Genomic DNA, 13,877 nt, shown 5'->3' on the forward strand with positions numbered 1-13,877 from the left:
GGAGGATTGTTTGAGGCCAGGAGTTTGAGGATACAGTAAGGCATGATTGTGCCACTGCATTCCAGCCTGGCGACAGCAGATACAAAAAGTTGACTTGCTGAACGTTTAAAGATTTTTCTTTCTTTCTTTCTTTTTTTTTTGAGACAGAGTCTCGCTCTGTTGGCCAGTCTGGAGTGCAGTGGCGCAATCTCGGCTCACTGCAAGCTCCGCCTCCCAGGTTCACGCCATTCTCCTGCCTCAGCCTCCCAAGTAGCTGGGACTACAGGCGCCCACCACCATGCCCCACTAATTTTTTGTATTTTTTTTTTTTTTAAATAGAGACAGGGTTTCACAGTGTTAGCCAGGATGGTCTCGATCTCCTGACCTCGTGATCTGCCCATCTTGGCCTCCCAAAGTGCTGGGATTACAGGCGTGAGCCACCGCGCCCAGCGGTGAAGAGTTTTCATGTTGTCACTTTTTCACCTTTTCCCTTTTCATCCATTAGTTCATCTTTCACCCAGGTGGACTGTAAGTGCTGAGAAGGCAGGGACCCTGTGCCAGAGTGACCTTGGTCCCCCAGGGATGCAACTGGCACCACGGGGTCTCAGAGGCAGCAATGGCCTGAGAGCCCATCGGCTCAGGCTCGGTGCCCCACTGCACCCCGTCTCCTCATCTGCTGAAATATAGTCGTCCTAAGAGAAGAGACCAACACTCACTGAGCATCCACTCCTTGCCAGACACTGTGACTATCCCATGTGATTCCCATGATGGCCCTAAGCGGGAGGAACTCTTATCCCCACTGGAGAGATGGAAACACTGGGGTGCAGGGAAGGCAAAGTGGGGACTTCTAGCCACATAATGGACTGAGCCGAGGAAGGCTCTCCTGCAGCTCCAGATACAGAAATGCTGGGGGAAAAAAAATAGCACACAGCTTGAAAAAGGAAGAAAAGCGGGGAGGAAAATCCTCAGGAAGCAGCATTGATGAAGGAATCTAAAACCAGAGGGGCCCACAGGAGCTGATGCAGAGAGGAACGCCTGGGACGGCAGGCCAGGTACAGGTTCAGGCTGAAGCTGGTTTCTTTTCTTTTTTGAGACGGAGTCTTGCTCTGTTGCCCAGGCTGAAATGCAGTGGTGCAATCTCGGCTCTCTGCAACCTCTGCCTCCTGGGTTCAAGTGATTCTCCTGCCTCAGCCTCCCAAGTAGCTGGGATTACAGGAGTGTGCCACCACGCCCGGCTAATTTTTGTATTTTTAGTAGAGAGGGGTTTTTGCCATGTTGGATAGGCTGGTCTCAAACTCCTGACTTCAAGTGATCCACTTACCTCAGCCTCCCAAAGTGCTGGGATTACAGGCATGAGCCACCTGGGCAGAAGCTGGTTTCTTTTTAAGAGACAGAGTCTCACTCTGTGACCCAGGCTGGAGTAATTTGATTATAGCTCACCGTAATCTTGAAATCCTGGGCTCAAGTGATCCTCCCACCTCAGCCTCCCAAGTAGCTAGGACTACAAGCATGCAGCACTGTGCCCGGCTATTTGTTTGTTTGTTTGTTTGTTTTTAGAGATGGAGGTCTCACTATGTTGCCCAGGCTGTCCTCAAACTCCCGGACTCAAGCGATCCTCCCACCTCCGCTTCCCAAAGCCCTGGGATTACAGGCGTGAGCCATCACACGAGGCCTGCCGAAGCTGTTTTAAGGTACACATTTTGCCTTGGAGCTATGGAAGGGACAGAGAAAGACAGTCATTCGTAAGAAATGTGAATTCAAGTCCAAATCTGAGCCAGGTCTAAGTGGGGATCTGAATTTATAGTGTAAGAATTGCAAACCAAGAAATTAACATAGCCGGGCGCGGTGGCTCACGCCTGTAATCCCAGCATTTTGGGAGGCCGAGGCGGGCGGATCACGAGGTCAGGAGATCGAGACCATCCTGGCTAACACGGTGAAACCCCGTCTCTACTAAAAATACAAAAAATTAGCCGGGCATGGGGGTGCGCGCCTGTAGTCCCAGCTACTCAGAGGCTGAGGCAGGAGAATGGCGTGAACCTGGGAGGCGGAGCTGGCAGTGAGCCAAGATCGCGCCACTGCACTCCAGCCTGGGCGACAAAGCAAGACTCCGTCTCAAAAAAAAAAGAAAGAAAGAAATTAACATAAAAACTGGCCTAGAATTAGTTGAACCCCTCGTGTCCTGAAAACACCATGCCACGCTGTGGAAACACTTCCGCGTGAGTCTCCAATAGAAAAACAAACAACTCCTGTTGAAGATGAGTTCACTAGTGAGAACTACAAATGACAAGAAAATGTGCGATCCCATGAGGGAGAATGAGCAGACAAAAGCGACAGGAGACACAGTGGACCAAGACTCGGAAGAGTCCATAGGATTCATTATATTTCAAATTATCAAAGATAAAAGAGAGAATAGAAACCCCAATCAAAGAATAGTATAATATAAAAGGGAAAAGGCTGGGCACAGTGGCTCACACCTGTAATCCCAGCACTTTGGGAGGCCAAGGTGGGCAGATCACTTGAGGTCAGGAGTTCAAGATCAGCCTGGCCAACACGATGAAACCCCATCTCTAATAAAAATACAAAAATTATCCAGGTGTTGTGGCGCACGTCTGTAATCCCAGCTACTCGGGAGGCTGAGGCAGGAGGATCACTTGAACCTGGGGGGCGAAGGCTGCAGTGAGCCGAGATCACGTCACTGCACTCCGTCCTGGGTGACAGAGTGTGAGACTCTGTCTCTGCCTCAGAAAGAAAGTATCAGGCCTCTGAGCCCAAGCTAAGCCATCATATCCCCTGTGACCTGCACGTATACATCCAGATGGCCTGAAGTAACTGAAGAATCACAAAAGAAGTGAAATTTAAATGGCCTGTTCCTGCCTTAACTGATGACATTCCACCACAAAAGAAGTGAAAATGGCTGGTCTTCACCTTAACTGATGACATTACCTTGTGAAATTCCTTCTCCTGGCTCATCCTGGCTCAAAAGGCTCCCCCACTGAGCACCTTGTGACCCCCCACTCCTGCCCGCCAGAGAACAACCTCCATGACTGTAATTTTCCTTTACCTACCCAAATTCTATAAAACGGCCCCACCCCTATCTTCCTTCGCTGACTCTCTTTTCGGACTCAGCCTGCCTGCACCCAGGTGAAATAAACAGCCTTGTTGCTCATACAAAGCCTGTTTGGTGGTCTCTTCACAGGGACACAAGAGAGAGAAAGAGAGAGAGGGAGGGAGGGAGGGAGGAAGGGAGGAAGGGAGGAAGGGAGGGAGGGAGGAAGGGCGGAAGGAAGGAAGGAAGGGAAGGAAGAATAAAAAATATATATATATATAGGAAAAGAGTGACCTGTCCGACTAACACACGCAAGTAGCAGGGTTGAGGTTTCCTGCTCTGAACACTGTTTTCAGCTCTTAAAATACTTTGCATGGTTCTGGGACCTTGAACATAGACACTGCCCTCACCCTACCCCATCCCTCCACCTGTGTCCCCAAGCATACCTGGCACTAAGGAGTTGGTAAGGCAGGTGCCAATGGCCAGTACTAAGAATGGTGAAATCATGGTGCACCCCAAGACCTGCTTTATCCCTGGAGCCCAGAGATGGAATCGATGCAGGTGGGAGGGGGTGGGCTGGCAGTGGTCAGATGTTAACTGATGTTCCAATCCTAGAAATTAAAAAAAGAGAAAAAGAGGCATGTGGGGCACGGCTCTAGAGATCCCTTTTTCACTCACTTAGTCATTCCTTGATTCATTCATCAAGTATTCGGTGAGCACCTATTACAGACCAGGCATGGGGTTTGACATTGGGATGCCAAACCCAGGTGGTTCCTGTCTCAGGAAGCTGAACCACGCAAACAGTTGTGTCAGTATCAATGAGTTCCATGCTGCAAAGCGGTTCCGTCCCATTTCCTAAATGAATTTCCACTTTCAATTCATCTGAAGCCCCCAACCTCCCAGAGTCCAGTCTTTTGGTGCAGTGTTTCTCAAACTGTAATGAGAGCAAGCATCTGAATTCTCCCAAGGGCTTGTCACAACAGATTCCCGGCCCACCCGCGAGGCTCCGATTGTATTTCCAATAAGCTCCCAGGAGAGGCTGCTGCTTTGCGAACCACACCTTGAGAAGCCCTGTTCCAGAGCACTCGGTCTTCAGCCTTTTAATTACCTGTGTCCCAGGAACATCAGGGACAAAACAAAGCGTGCACCCCTTCTTTCAGGATCCCTGCATTTGCTACATGCTCTTCTAGAGCTTGTCGTTTATGGTAAGAGATACAAAAACGGTAGGAGTCACATATGTGAAAAGACTGGCTGGAAGCGTGGCTATTTCTGGGTGGTGACATCACAGACAACTGATTTTTCTTTTCCATTGTCTTTTCTGCATTTCCAAAATTTTCTTTTGTGCTAAGATACAGTATTATCTTTATACTTTTTTAAAAACATTGTTTTTTTTTTAAAAAAAAAGTTGGATGTAATTGAAGAGTTTAGGTGGAAAATAAAAAACCGGAAGGAAATACACCAAAACATTAACTGTGGTTTTCTCTGGGTGGTAGGACTATAAATGATTATTTCCTCTTTTTTTTTTAAATGTTTTTGAATTTTCCAAGTAGCCTAAAACAAGCGTGTATTAATGGCGTAAGAATGTTTTTACACTGTGGTCATCCTGTTAAATCACAAGGAACAACCTCATTGGCAGCTGAGAAATGTACTAACCCTGTTGCGCATGAGTTACGAGACGAAGAATTTTAAACGGCAAGAGTTTTACTGAGAAATGTTATTGCTTCAACCAAGACCAAGATATGACACCATTTGTTGTGGGAAACGGCAGTAACACACACTCTACCGTTAGAAAAGTATTGTGACAGATAAGACACTACTCTAGTACAATTATATGTTAAGTAAAAACAAAATAAAACATTTTTTAAAAGTTGTTTAAAGAAAAAAAGCCAGGCATGGTGGTACATGCCTATAATCCCAGCTACTTGGGAAGCTGAGGTTGGAGGAAGTTCGCTTGAGGCCAGGAGTTGGAGACCAGCCTGGGCAACACGGCGAGACCCTGTGTCTAAGAAAAATTTTTGTATTTTAATTTTTATAGATTTTCTTTTCTTTTTAAAAATTCTTCTCTTTGCAGCTCCAGCTCAAAGGAAAAAGATTTTTTCTTTTCTTTTTTTTTTTTTTTTTTTTGAGACGGAGTTTTGCTCTTGCTGCCCAGGCTGGAGTGCAACAGCGCAACCTCAGCTCACCGCAACCTCCACCTCCGGGGTTCAAGCAATTCTCCTGCCTCAGCCTCCTGAGTAGCTGGGACTACGGGCTTGCGCCACCATGCCTGGCCAATTTTGTATTTTTAGTAGAGATGGGGTTTTCTCCATGTCTCCATGTTGGTCAGGCTGGTCTCGAACTCCCAACCTCAGGTGATCTGTCTGCCTCAGCCTCCCAAAGTGCTGGGATTACAGGTGTGAGATGCCATGCCCATTCAAGATTTTTTTTTAAATTTAAAAATATAGAAAAAGAAAAGAAAAGAGAGAGAGAGAAAAGGAAGGAAGGAAGGAGGGAAGGAAGGAAGGGGAGGAGGAGAGGAGGAGAGAGAAAGAGAGAAAAAGAAACCACTACCACCAGAAGAAGGGATCTTGATTCAGCCTTAAAAACATGCAAGCTGCGCTCCAGTGCCAGAAGTGAGGGCTCTGGGGTAGGGGCTGGGGGTGGCAGTGCAGAGTGGAAATTAAAAGGAAATACCCCACACCTAACATCTAACAGCACTTAACTGTGAGGGAGTGGTAGAATTTGGAATTTCAGATGATTCCTACATTTTTTTTGTTCTACTTTATGGTTTCCCAACATTTCTATAGCAAATCCTAAAATCAGAAAAATGTTATTAACTGAATGCAAAATACTAATACATTAAACTATTATTTAAAATCACTTAAAAACGAAGTCACCTCTTTCAGGAAGCCTCCAGGATGGTCACTCATTCCAATATAACACCACTCAGCTTCATGCCACCTCAAACACCGCGTTTTGAAGGTAATACCTCCCTTTTTGAAGGTAATATAATTCTTTCCTGGGCCATCTCAGCTGCCACACCGGGAGCTTCTAAGAGTGAGGACTTTGTCTTGTTTGTCTCTGCACTCCTAGTGCTTGGCACAGTAAATATTTACATCAGTTGAATGCCAATGCCCTAAGGAAGGAGGTGGGGGGAAGGGCAGAGCCATCCAAAATTCTCTCCTGTGTGTGTGCAGGAAAGTCCAAGAGTTCGTGAAGGTCTGTAACTACCGGAAGGTCTGCTCACCGTTGGAGTGTAGACCGGCACAGTGCATGGGAAAACCGGCAGGACTACCAAAGCTGATCATCCGACCTGCACCCTGGGACCCGTTTCTCTCCAGCAGAATGTGCACATCAGCCCTGTTCATAATGGCTTCAAAACTGCCTCCATCTATGGCAGGCTGGATAATACACTGTGTGTGTTCACAACACAGAGACCACTACAGACAGCAAGAAGAATGGATGATCCCCAGCTCTTCACAACATGAATGAATCCCACAAGGTAAGTTTGAGCAAAGGAAACTAAAACCAAGAGCACTTACAGTGTGATTCCGATGACAGAAAGTATAAAAACTAACCCAGGGTGTTGGGAAACAGAATGGAGGCTCCACATGGAGGATATGGAAACGGGAAAGTGCTGCTGGGGTGCTGGTGCGGTTCTGTTTATGATTGATCTGGGTGGGTGGGTGCTGGTTACACGGTGGGTTCAGCTGTCAATGTATAATGCACACATTTTTCTCTATGTGCGTTTTATTTCAATAAAATAGGCCGGGCGCGGTGGCTCAAGCCTGTAATCCCAGCACTTTGGGAGGCCGAGATGGGCGGATCCATGAGGTCAGGAGTTCGAGACCATCCTGGCTAACACGGTGAAACCCCGTCTCTACTAAAAAATACAAAGAACTAGCCGGGCGAGGTGGCGGGCGCCTGTAGTCCCAGCTACTTGGGAGGCTGAGGCAGGAGAATGGCGTAAACCCGGGAGGCGGAGCTTGCAGTGAGCTGAGATCCGGCCACTGCACTCCAGCCCGGGCAACAGAGCGAGACTCCGTCTCAAAAAAATAAATAAATAATAAATAAATAAATAAATACTACTCTTTGGGAGCTTATATGAACAATCTATAAAGGACACTGACAAAATGAAAGCAAGCCTATGTACTGCACTCCACAGTTTATGAAGAATTTCACCATGATGTTTCACTAATAAACTACGCAGTGGACAGAAAAGGACCTATCATCTCCTTTTACAGATGAGAAAACCAAGGCTCTGGAAGGACAAGTGACTTGCCCAAGGTTACCGACAGGAAGCTGCACAGCAGAAACCTGACCACAGGGTTCCTGATTCTGGAATTAGCAATCAGGTTACCATCAGTCACCCCCTCCAGAGGAAGGGATTTCTGTTGCTCCCAAGTGTAAAATGAGGGTTCTGACGTTTGACACATGGATAGATTCATGTAACCACCACCATCACCATCAGGACCCAGAACAGCTCTGCCACCCCAAAAATCTCCCTTACGTTCTTTATAGTTACACAATCCGCCCATCCCTAAACCTGGCGATCCCTGATCTGTCCTCCACCACTGTGTTTTTGATAGGTATGGTATTAAATCCACAGACCAATGTGGGAGGGTTTATGTCTCTAGCATGTGGAGTCGCCCACTCATTCAGTCAGAGTTCTTCAGGTCTATCAGCACTCTGTAGTCTTCGGCCTGTAGATCTTGGATATGTTGTGTTAGGTTTATACCTATAGGTTCCATCGTGTAATGGTTAGCACTCTGGACTCTGAATCCAGATTTATACCTATGAATTTCGCTTTCTGGGGAACTATTGTAAATGGCAATGTTTCTGAAATTGTTCATTACTAGTACATAAAAATACTACTGAGTCAAGCACACCTGTACTCCCAGCACTTTGAGAGGCTGAAGCGGGTGGATCACTTAAGGTCAGGCGTTTGAGACCAGTCTGGCCAACATGGTGAAACTCTCTCTACTAAAAATACAAAAATTAGTTGGGCATGGTGGTGTGCACCTGTTATCCCAGTTACTTGAGAGGCTGAGACAGGAGAATCGCTTGAACCCAGGAGGTGGAGTTTGCAGTGAGCTGAGATCGAGATCGCACCACTGCAATCCAGCCTGGGCGACAGAGCAAGACTCCATCTCAAAAAAAAAAAGAAAAAGAAAAAGAAAAAGAAAAAAGCATTCAGCCTTTCAGCATTTGGGGTGGTCTTCTGAGGCATGAGGTGGAGTAGATTTTGTGGCGACAATCAGGAACTTCTTTTTGGAAATGTTGAGCTGGAGATGTCTTTTGGAAGTGGAGACACTAAAGAGGCAGCTGAATATTTGAGTCTGGCATTTGAGAAAGAAGTCTGGGTTAGAGGTAAAAATCTGGGAATCACAGGCACAGAGGTGGTGGTTAACACCCTGATGAAACTTGACGCACTCATCAAGGGAGAGGGGTATTGAAAAGAATTTCTTTTTTCTTTTTTTTTTTTTTTGAGACGGAGTCTGGCTCTGTCGCCCAGGCTGGAGTGCAGTAGCCGGATCTCAGCTCACTGCAAGCTCCGCCTCCCAGGTTCACGCCATTCTCCTGCCTCCGCCTCCGAAGTAGCTGGGACTACAGGCGCCCGCCTCGTCGCCCGGCTAGTTTTTTGTATTCTTTAGTAGAGACGGGGTTTCACCGTGTTAGCCAGGATGGTCTCGATCTCCTGACCTTGTGATCCACCCGTCTCGGCCTCCCAAAGTGCTGGGATTACAGGTTTGAGCCACCGTGCCCGGCCGAAAAGAATTTCTTTAATCTGATAAAGGCTTTATGCCAAAAACCTGCAGAAACCATCATACTCACTGGAGAAAGCTTTGGCAAACTCCTTTTAACGCTGGCTTATGATGGTGAGGAGCTGGGGCAGCCTCGTTGTCCATAACTAGCGAAACAAATTAGTAAGGAGTGGTGGAGGCCATGTCTGTGTGGCAGTGGTATTAAAACTAGACGTCAAAACAGCAGCATGGTGGAGTCTAAAGGCAGAGGACCGAGTGATGAATGTAAAGAATCAAACGCAGTATATGTAAGTACAAACCACTCCCACGGACAGAACACTGTGTAACGTACAAGGACACTTACAAATCCAAAGCCGTATTACGTACATTAGCATTGGGACTTCGGGGAGCTGTGGGAATGGCAGTGGGGAGGCAGGGAGCGGGGACAAAGGAAAAAATGAATAAATAAAACAAGAACTGAGAGCTCATTTGGGTATGTCATATGCTAAGAGAGATAACGCATTCCCACTCTCTCTGCACCTAGGGTCCAAAACAGGTGAGTGAATAAAGAAAAATAAATGTGTAGAGTGACCCGGGAACTCTGAAAGGCTCATCCAGCCCCACGTGATTATTCTTTTGGTTATTGGTTTGTCTCTCCTCCCTGCTAGCCTGAAGCTCTATAAGCGTTAAGACCATCATCTTACCCATCTCTGCATCCCGAGTGCTTGCACATGGCAGCAATTTCGTAAGTGCCACCAGTTCACGCTGGGATGCTCTGAATTTTGGCCCCAGGGATACATTGAGATAGGCTTGGCCTGGAGGCAGGTGCCTTCTCCCATAGCCTCTGCTCAGGACAAGGAGCGGGTGGGGACCTGGGAAAGCCTTCAGAACCCAGAGCCTCCCTGCTGGCCCCACCCCTCAGACCCCTCCCCCTCGCAGAGGCTCCTGGCTGCTCTCTGGCAGCCCTGGAAGTGGAGGGGCCCAGTTCGGGGCTGCGGGGGCCCTGGCTGCCCACCACCCTCTGCCAATGTCCTGCCAGCTTAAAATAGGGCCTTCGGGTGTGTGTCAGCCCCATCGCCACCCCCTCCCTCCCTTCTCTGCCAGGCTCCCGGCTCCTCTGTAGCCTGATTATAGAAGCCCTGGCTAGGCTGTGGCTCCAGAAGAGCAGCTACTTGGCAGTGCAGTGGAGGAGGCTGAGGGGCCAGGCAGGCCTTGGCTCTGAGGACTGATTCAGCAATCTGGGCAGGGGGCCCAGGGGCATCCTGGAGTGGGGCACAAAGCCAGCCCTGGGCTGCATCTCAGAAGATCTGGGGCAAATGATAGAAGAACGGGACAAACGTGTCACTACCGTTTCTTCGGCCCTCATGTCGCACTCAGCCCCATGCTGTTTACATCCCTGATCTCACAATAAGGATGAACAGCTCCCGTTTTGTAGTTTAGGAAACCGAGCAGAGGGTCTGGCTAGTCTTCAGCCACACTCCATTCAAGCCCAGGCTGACTCCAGGGCTCAACCTCTCCAGGCCTCAGTGTCCCCCTCATGAAGAGTAAGAGAGACGAGTGCCCCGCTGGCTCCATCCCACAAGAATAAGGGAAGCCAAACGAGCTTAGGGCGGGGTATTTGGCAGCGGGGGGAGTCAGGCCAGGTGAGTTCCCCTACCTGAGCGGCCTGGCCAGGCGGCAAGTGAAGAAACAAAGGAGGCCCAGGACCAGCCCTAGAAGGAGGAGGCTGAGGGCCACCGTGAGGACCACATCCAGGATAGGGGACAGGAGGGCCATCTTGAGGCAAAGAGGGCCCCTGGGAGCGGCCACCACGGCCCGCACAGTCACACTAGCTCCAAAGCCCTGGGTCAGTGGCCGTGACCTGCTTTATCCCTAAGTTAATCTTTGTGGATTAGTCAGGCGGGATGAAATGGGGTGCTGGAAGGGGGAGCAGGCTACGAAGCTCCCCTCTCCCATTTGAGCCCCAGGGGAGGACCCAATGCTTGTTCACTCAACTGTGTTCATTCATTCCTCACTCGCAAATACCTACGGAGCTCCTGCTGGGTATCTCTGTGCTAGGTTCTAGGGAAACAGTCGGGAACAGGACAGACATAGTTTCTGACAGCTTGGAGGTAACTGATCAGCCAGTGTAGACAAAGCACCTACTATGTGCTAGACATTGTGCCAGGTGCCCTGTGGGGTAAAAACACAGAAAGAAGGGAACCCCTTGGCTAGTAGCAGAAGTGGCCTTAACAGCAGCAGCTGCTCCAGCCCATCTATGAGCCCAGAAATCTGAGTTGGTGCTTACCCCAGCCAGAGGGATGCACCCACGTTCGGAAGAAGACAAACTGCTCTTATTGAGCACCTACTGTGTACCAGGCCCCATCTGGGCTAGAGACTAGTATCCCCATTTGCAGAGAAACAGAGGCTCAGAGGTGCAATGGTGGAGCTGGGATTTAAGCCCAAATCTGCTGGTCTCCACGGCCTGTACCTCAGAACTGAGATAGCAGCAGCCTAGGGAGGCTTTAGTCAAGCCCTGCCAGGCCCTGGCCTAAAGCCAGCGGTCACCCAGGAGGCAGCACACACAGGCCGGAGGTGGACGAGCTGTTGCCAGCACGGAGGGGTCTTTTCTGCTTCCAAAATTGTCCCCCTAACCCAGATCCAGTCTCTCCCAAAACATCCCATGAAGTCAGGAGAGTGGTTATGATTCCCACCTCACAGATTCAGAAATGGCCCAGAGAGGTCAAGCCACGTGACACAGGCACAGCTGTGCACCATTAGACCAGGCCTTTTCCAATCATGCTTCCTGCCTCCTGGTACACCTCAGATCCCATGGCACAAAATACCCAAGGTCAGGGGAGACACTTTTACCCTCTTGGTGCCAAGGAAAGTCCCCTCTTCTTGACCCCAGAAAGGCCACTGACCTCACCGTAACAGGAAAACGAATTTCGTTACTCCATTACGCCCTTTTCTTTCTCAACATTCCCGTAACTCAAATTGCATCAGATCCTCACAACATCCTAGTGATACTGGCAGGGTGGGGATTATTAGCCCTATTGATGAAAGAAAAACTTCAGCTGAATTACATTTAACAGAGTTGCCTGCAATCCCAGCACTTTGGGAGGCCGAGGTGTGTGGATCATGAGATCAGGAGATTGAGACCATCCTGGCCAACATGGTGAAACCCCGTGTCTACTGAAAATACAAAAATTAGCTGGGCATGGTGATGTGTGCTTATAATCCCAGCTACTCGGGAGGCTGAGGCAGGAGAATCGCTTGAACTAGAGAGTCGGAGGTTGCAGTGAGCTGAGATCGTGCCACTGCACTCCAGTCTGGCAACAGAGCGAGACTCTGTCTCAAAATATATAAATAAAATAAAACAAAACAAAATAAATTTAGAAGAGTTTAATTGAGCAATGAACAATCTGCAAATCAGGCAGCCTCCTGAGCCAGAGTAGGCACCAGCGCAGCCACTTGGTAGAAGATTTATGGACAGAAAAGTAAAGTGAAGTACAGAAGACAGAAGTGAGGTGCAGTCAGATTGGTTACAGCTTAGCACTTGTCTTATTTGAACACGGTTTGAACAGATGGCTACATTTGATTGACTAAAACTTGGTAATTGGTGGCTGGGCACAGTGGCTCACTCCTGTAATCCCAGCACTTTGGGAGGCTGAGGAGGGTGGATCACCTGAGGTTGGGAGATGGAGACCAGCCTGGCCAATATGGGGAAACCCTGTCTCTACTAAAAATACAAAAATTAGCCGGGCGTGGTGGCAGGCACCTGTAATCCTAGCTACCTGGGTGGCAGAGGCAGGAGAATCGCTTGAACCCGGGTGGTGGAGGTTGCAGTGAGCTGAGATCACAACACTGCACTCCAGTCTGGGTGACAGAGCAAGACTCTGTCAAAAAAAAAAAAAAAAAAAAGTGGTGATTGGCACAAGTGTAGGCTATAGTCTGCTTATACCTCTATTACTTATAGTTTACAATGTACAGAGAAACCGTTAGGCTGAACTTAAAATATGTAAGAAAGCAGCATTAGGCTAGACTTGATTTAACAATTCCCTTCTTTTAGTTATTTTTTAAATTTTGAGACATTGACCAAAACTTGAGTCACTGATGTCACTATCACCATTGTAAATGTACTAATTTGGTCTTGAAACCCACTGGGAAACAGCAGGGCAGTGGGTTTTGTAAGGTGGGAATAAAGACTTTAGGTTTTTTTCTTAAGGGTTAGAAGGTATTTTTTTTTAATGTTGGAATGTCCTGTTTACAAGATAAAACAAAACAAAACCTGGTTTTAGCATTTACGTGTTCTTTTTAAAGTTTTAGTTTGATGATATCACATTTAGCACAAGTGACTCTATTTAGGTTTCATCTGGTCTGTTGGGGCCTAGAGTATGCGTTTAGTCCAAACAATAGCCTCTCATAATTTTGTTTTTGTTTTGAGACAGTTTCGCTTTGTTGCTCGGGCTGGCATGCAGTGGTATGATCTTGGCTCACTGCAACCTCCGCCTTCCAGGTTCAAGCAATTCTCGTGCCTCAGCCTCCTGAGTAGCTGGGACTACAGGCGCATGCCATCATGCCCAGCTGATTTTCTGTACTTTTTAGCAGAAATGGGGTTTCACCATGTTGCCCAGGCTGTTCTTGAACTCCTGAGCTCAGGCAATCCACCTGCCTCGGCCTCCCAAAGTGCTAGGATTACTTTGGGTGTGAGCCACCACACCCAGCTCATAATTTTGTTTTAAAATTCCCCCTTTTTGGTCAGGTTCTCACTTCAGTGAGAGCGTGACCCAAACTTAGGGCCTTAGCACCACTCTCAGTCACCACATTTTGAAACCAAGGCCTAGCAGTGAAGTCACTGGGTCAACCGTCACACAGCCAGCAAATCTGATCCAAGCCCAGGCTCCACCCTTCCCAGGTGTGGGAGGCTGGGTCAGTCCCTGTGCCTCCAAAACTGTTTCCTTCGGCGTCTAACATTGGTTTCCCATTCAAGAACTACGGTGCACCAGGTGCTGACTGTGGCACACCTGACCTGCTGTGTCCTCATTAACAACCCTGAGAGTGAGACGGAGCTGTCCCCCTCTACAGGTCCCCCTCTACGGACCAGTTGACCGTGGTGAAGATGGGCCAGGGTCACATCATCGGCACGC

At 48.4% G+C, this 13,877-nt stretch overlaps 1 protein-coding gene across 3 annotated transcripts in view; it reads right to left on the minus strand.

Annotated features, from left to right (window-relative positions):
* ALPL (alkaline phosphatase, biomineralization associated) overlaps positions 1-13,877 on the minus strand; it is a 70,656-nt gene that overhangs the window by 22,064 nt on the left and 34,715 nt on the right. The window contains exons 1-2 of one of the 3 annotated variants that reach the window (XM_033227946.1): positions 5,902-6,082; positions 3,472-3,636 (exon numbers count right to left, since the gene is read on the minus strand). In XM_033227946.1, coding sequence (XP_033083837.1) covers positions 3,472-3,532 — 61 coding nt within the window. In that variant the 5' untranslated portion in view covers positions 3,533-3,636; positions 5,902-6,082. Of the gene's footprint in view, positions 1-3,471; positions 3,637-4,133; positions 4,159-5,901; positions 6,083-13,877 lie in introns of those variants that run through there. The other 2 variants (XM_033227947.1, XM_033227948.1) reach the window with 2 other exon arrangements.

The sequence above is a fragment of the Trachypithecus francoisi genome, unplaced genomic scaffold (genome assembly GCF_009764315.1).
Source record: "Trachypithecus francoisi isolate TF-2019V2 unplaced genomic scaffold, Tfra_2.0 Lachesis_group12, whole genome shotgun sequence".
Classification (NCBI taxonomy): domain Eukaryota; kingdom Metazoa; phylum Chordata; class Mammalia; order Primates; family Cercopithecidae; genus Trachypithecus; species Trachypithecus francoisi.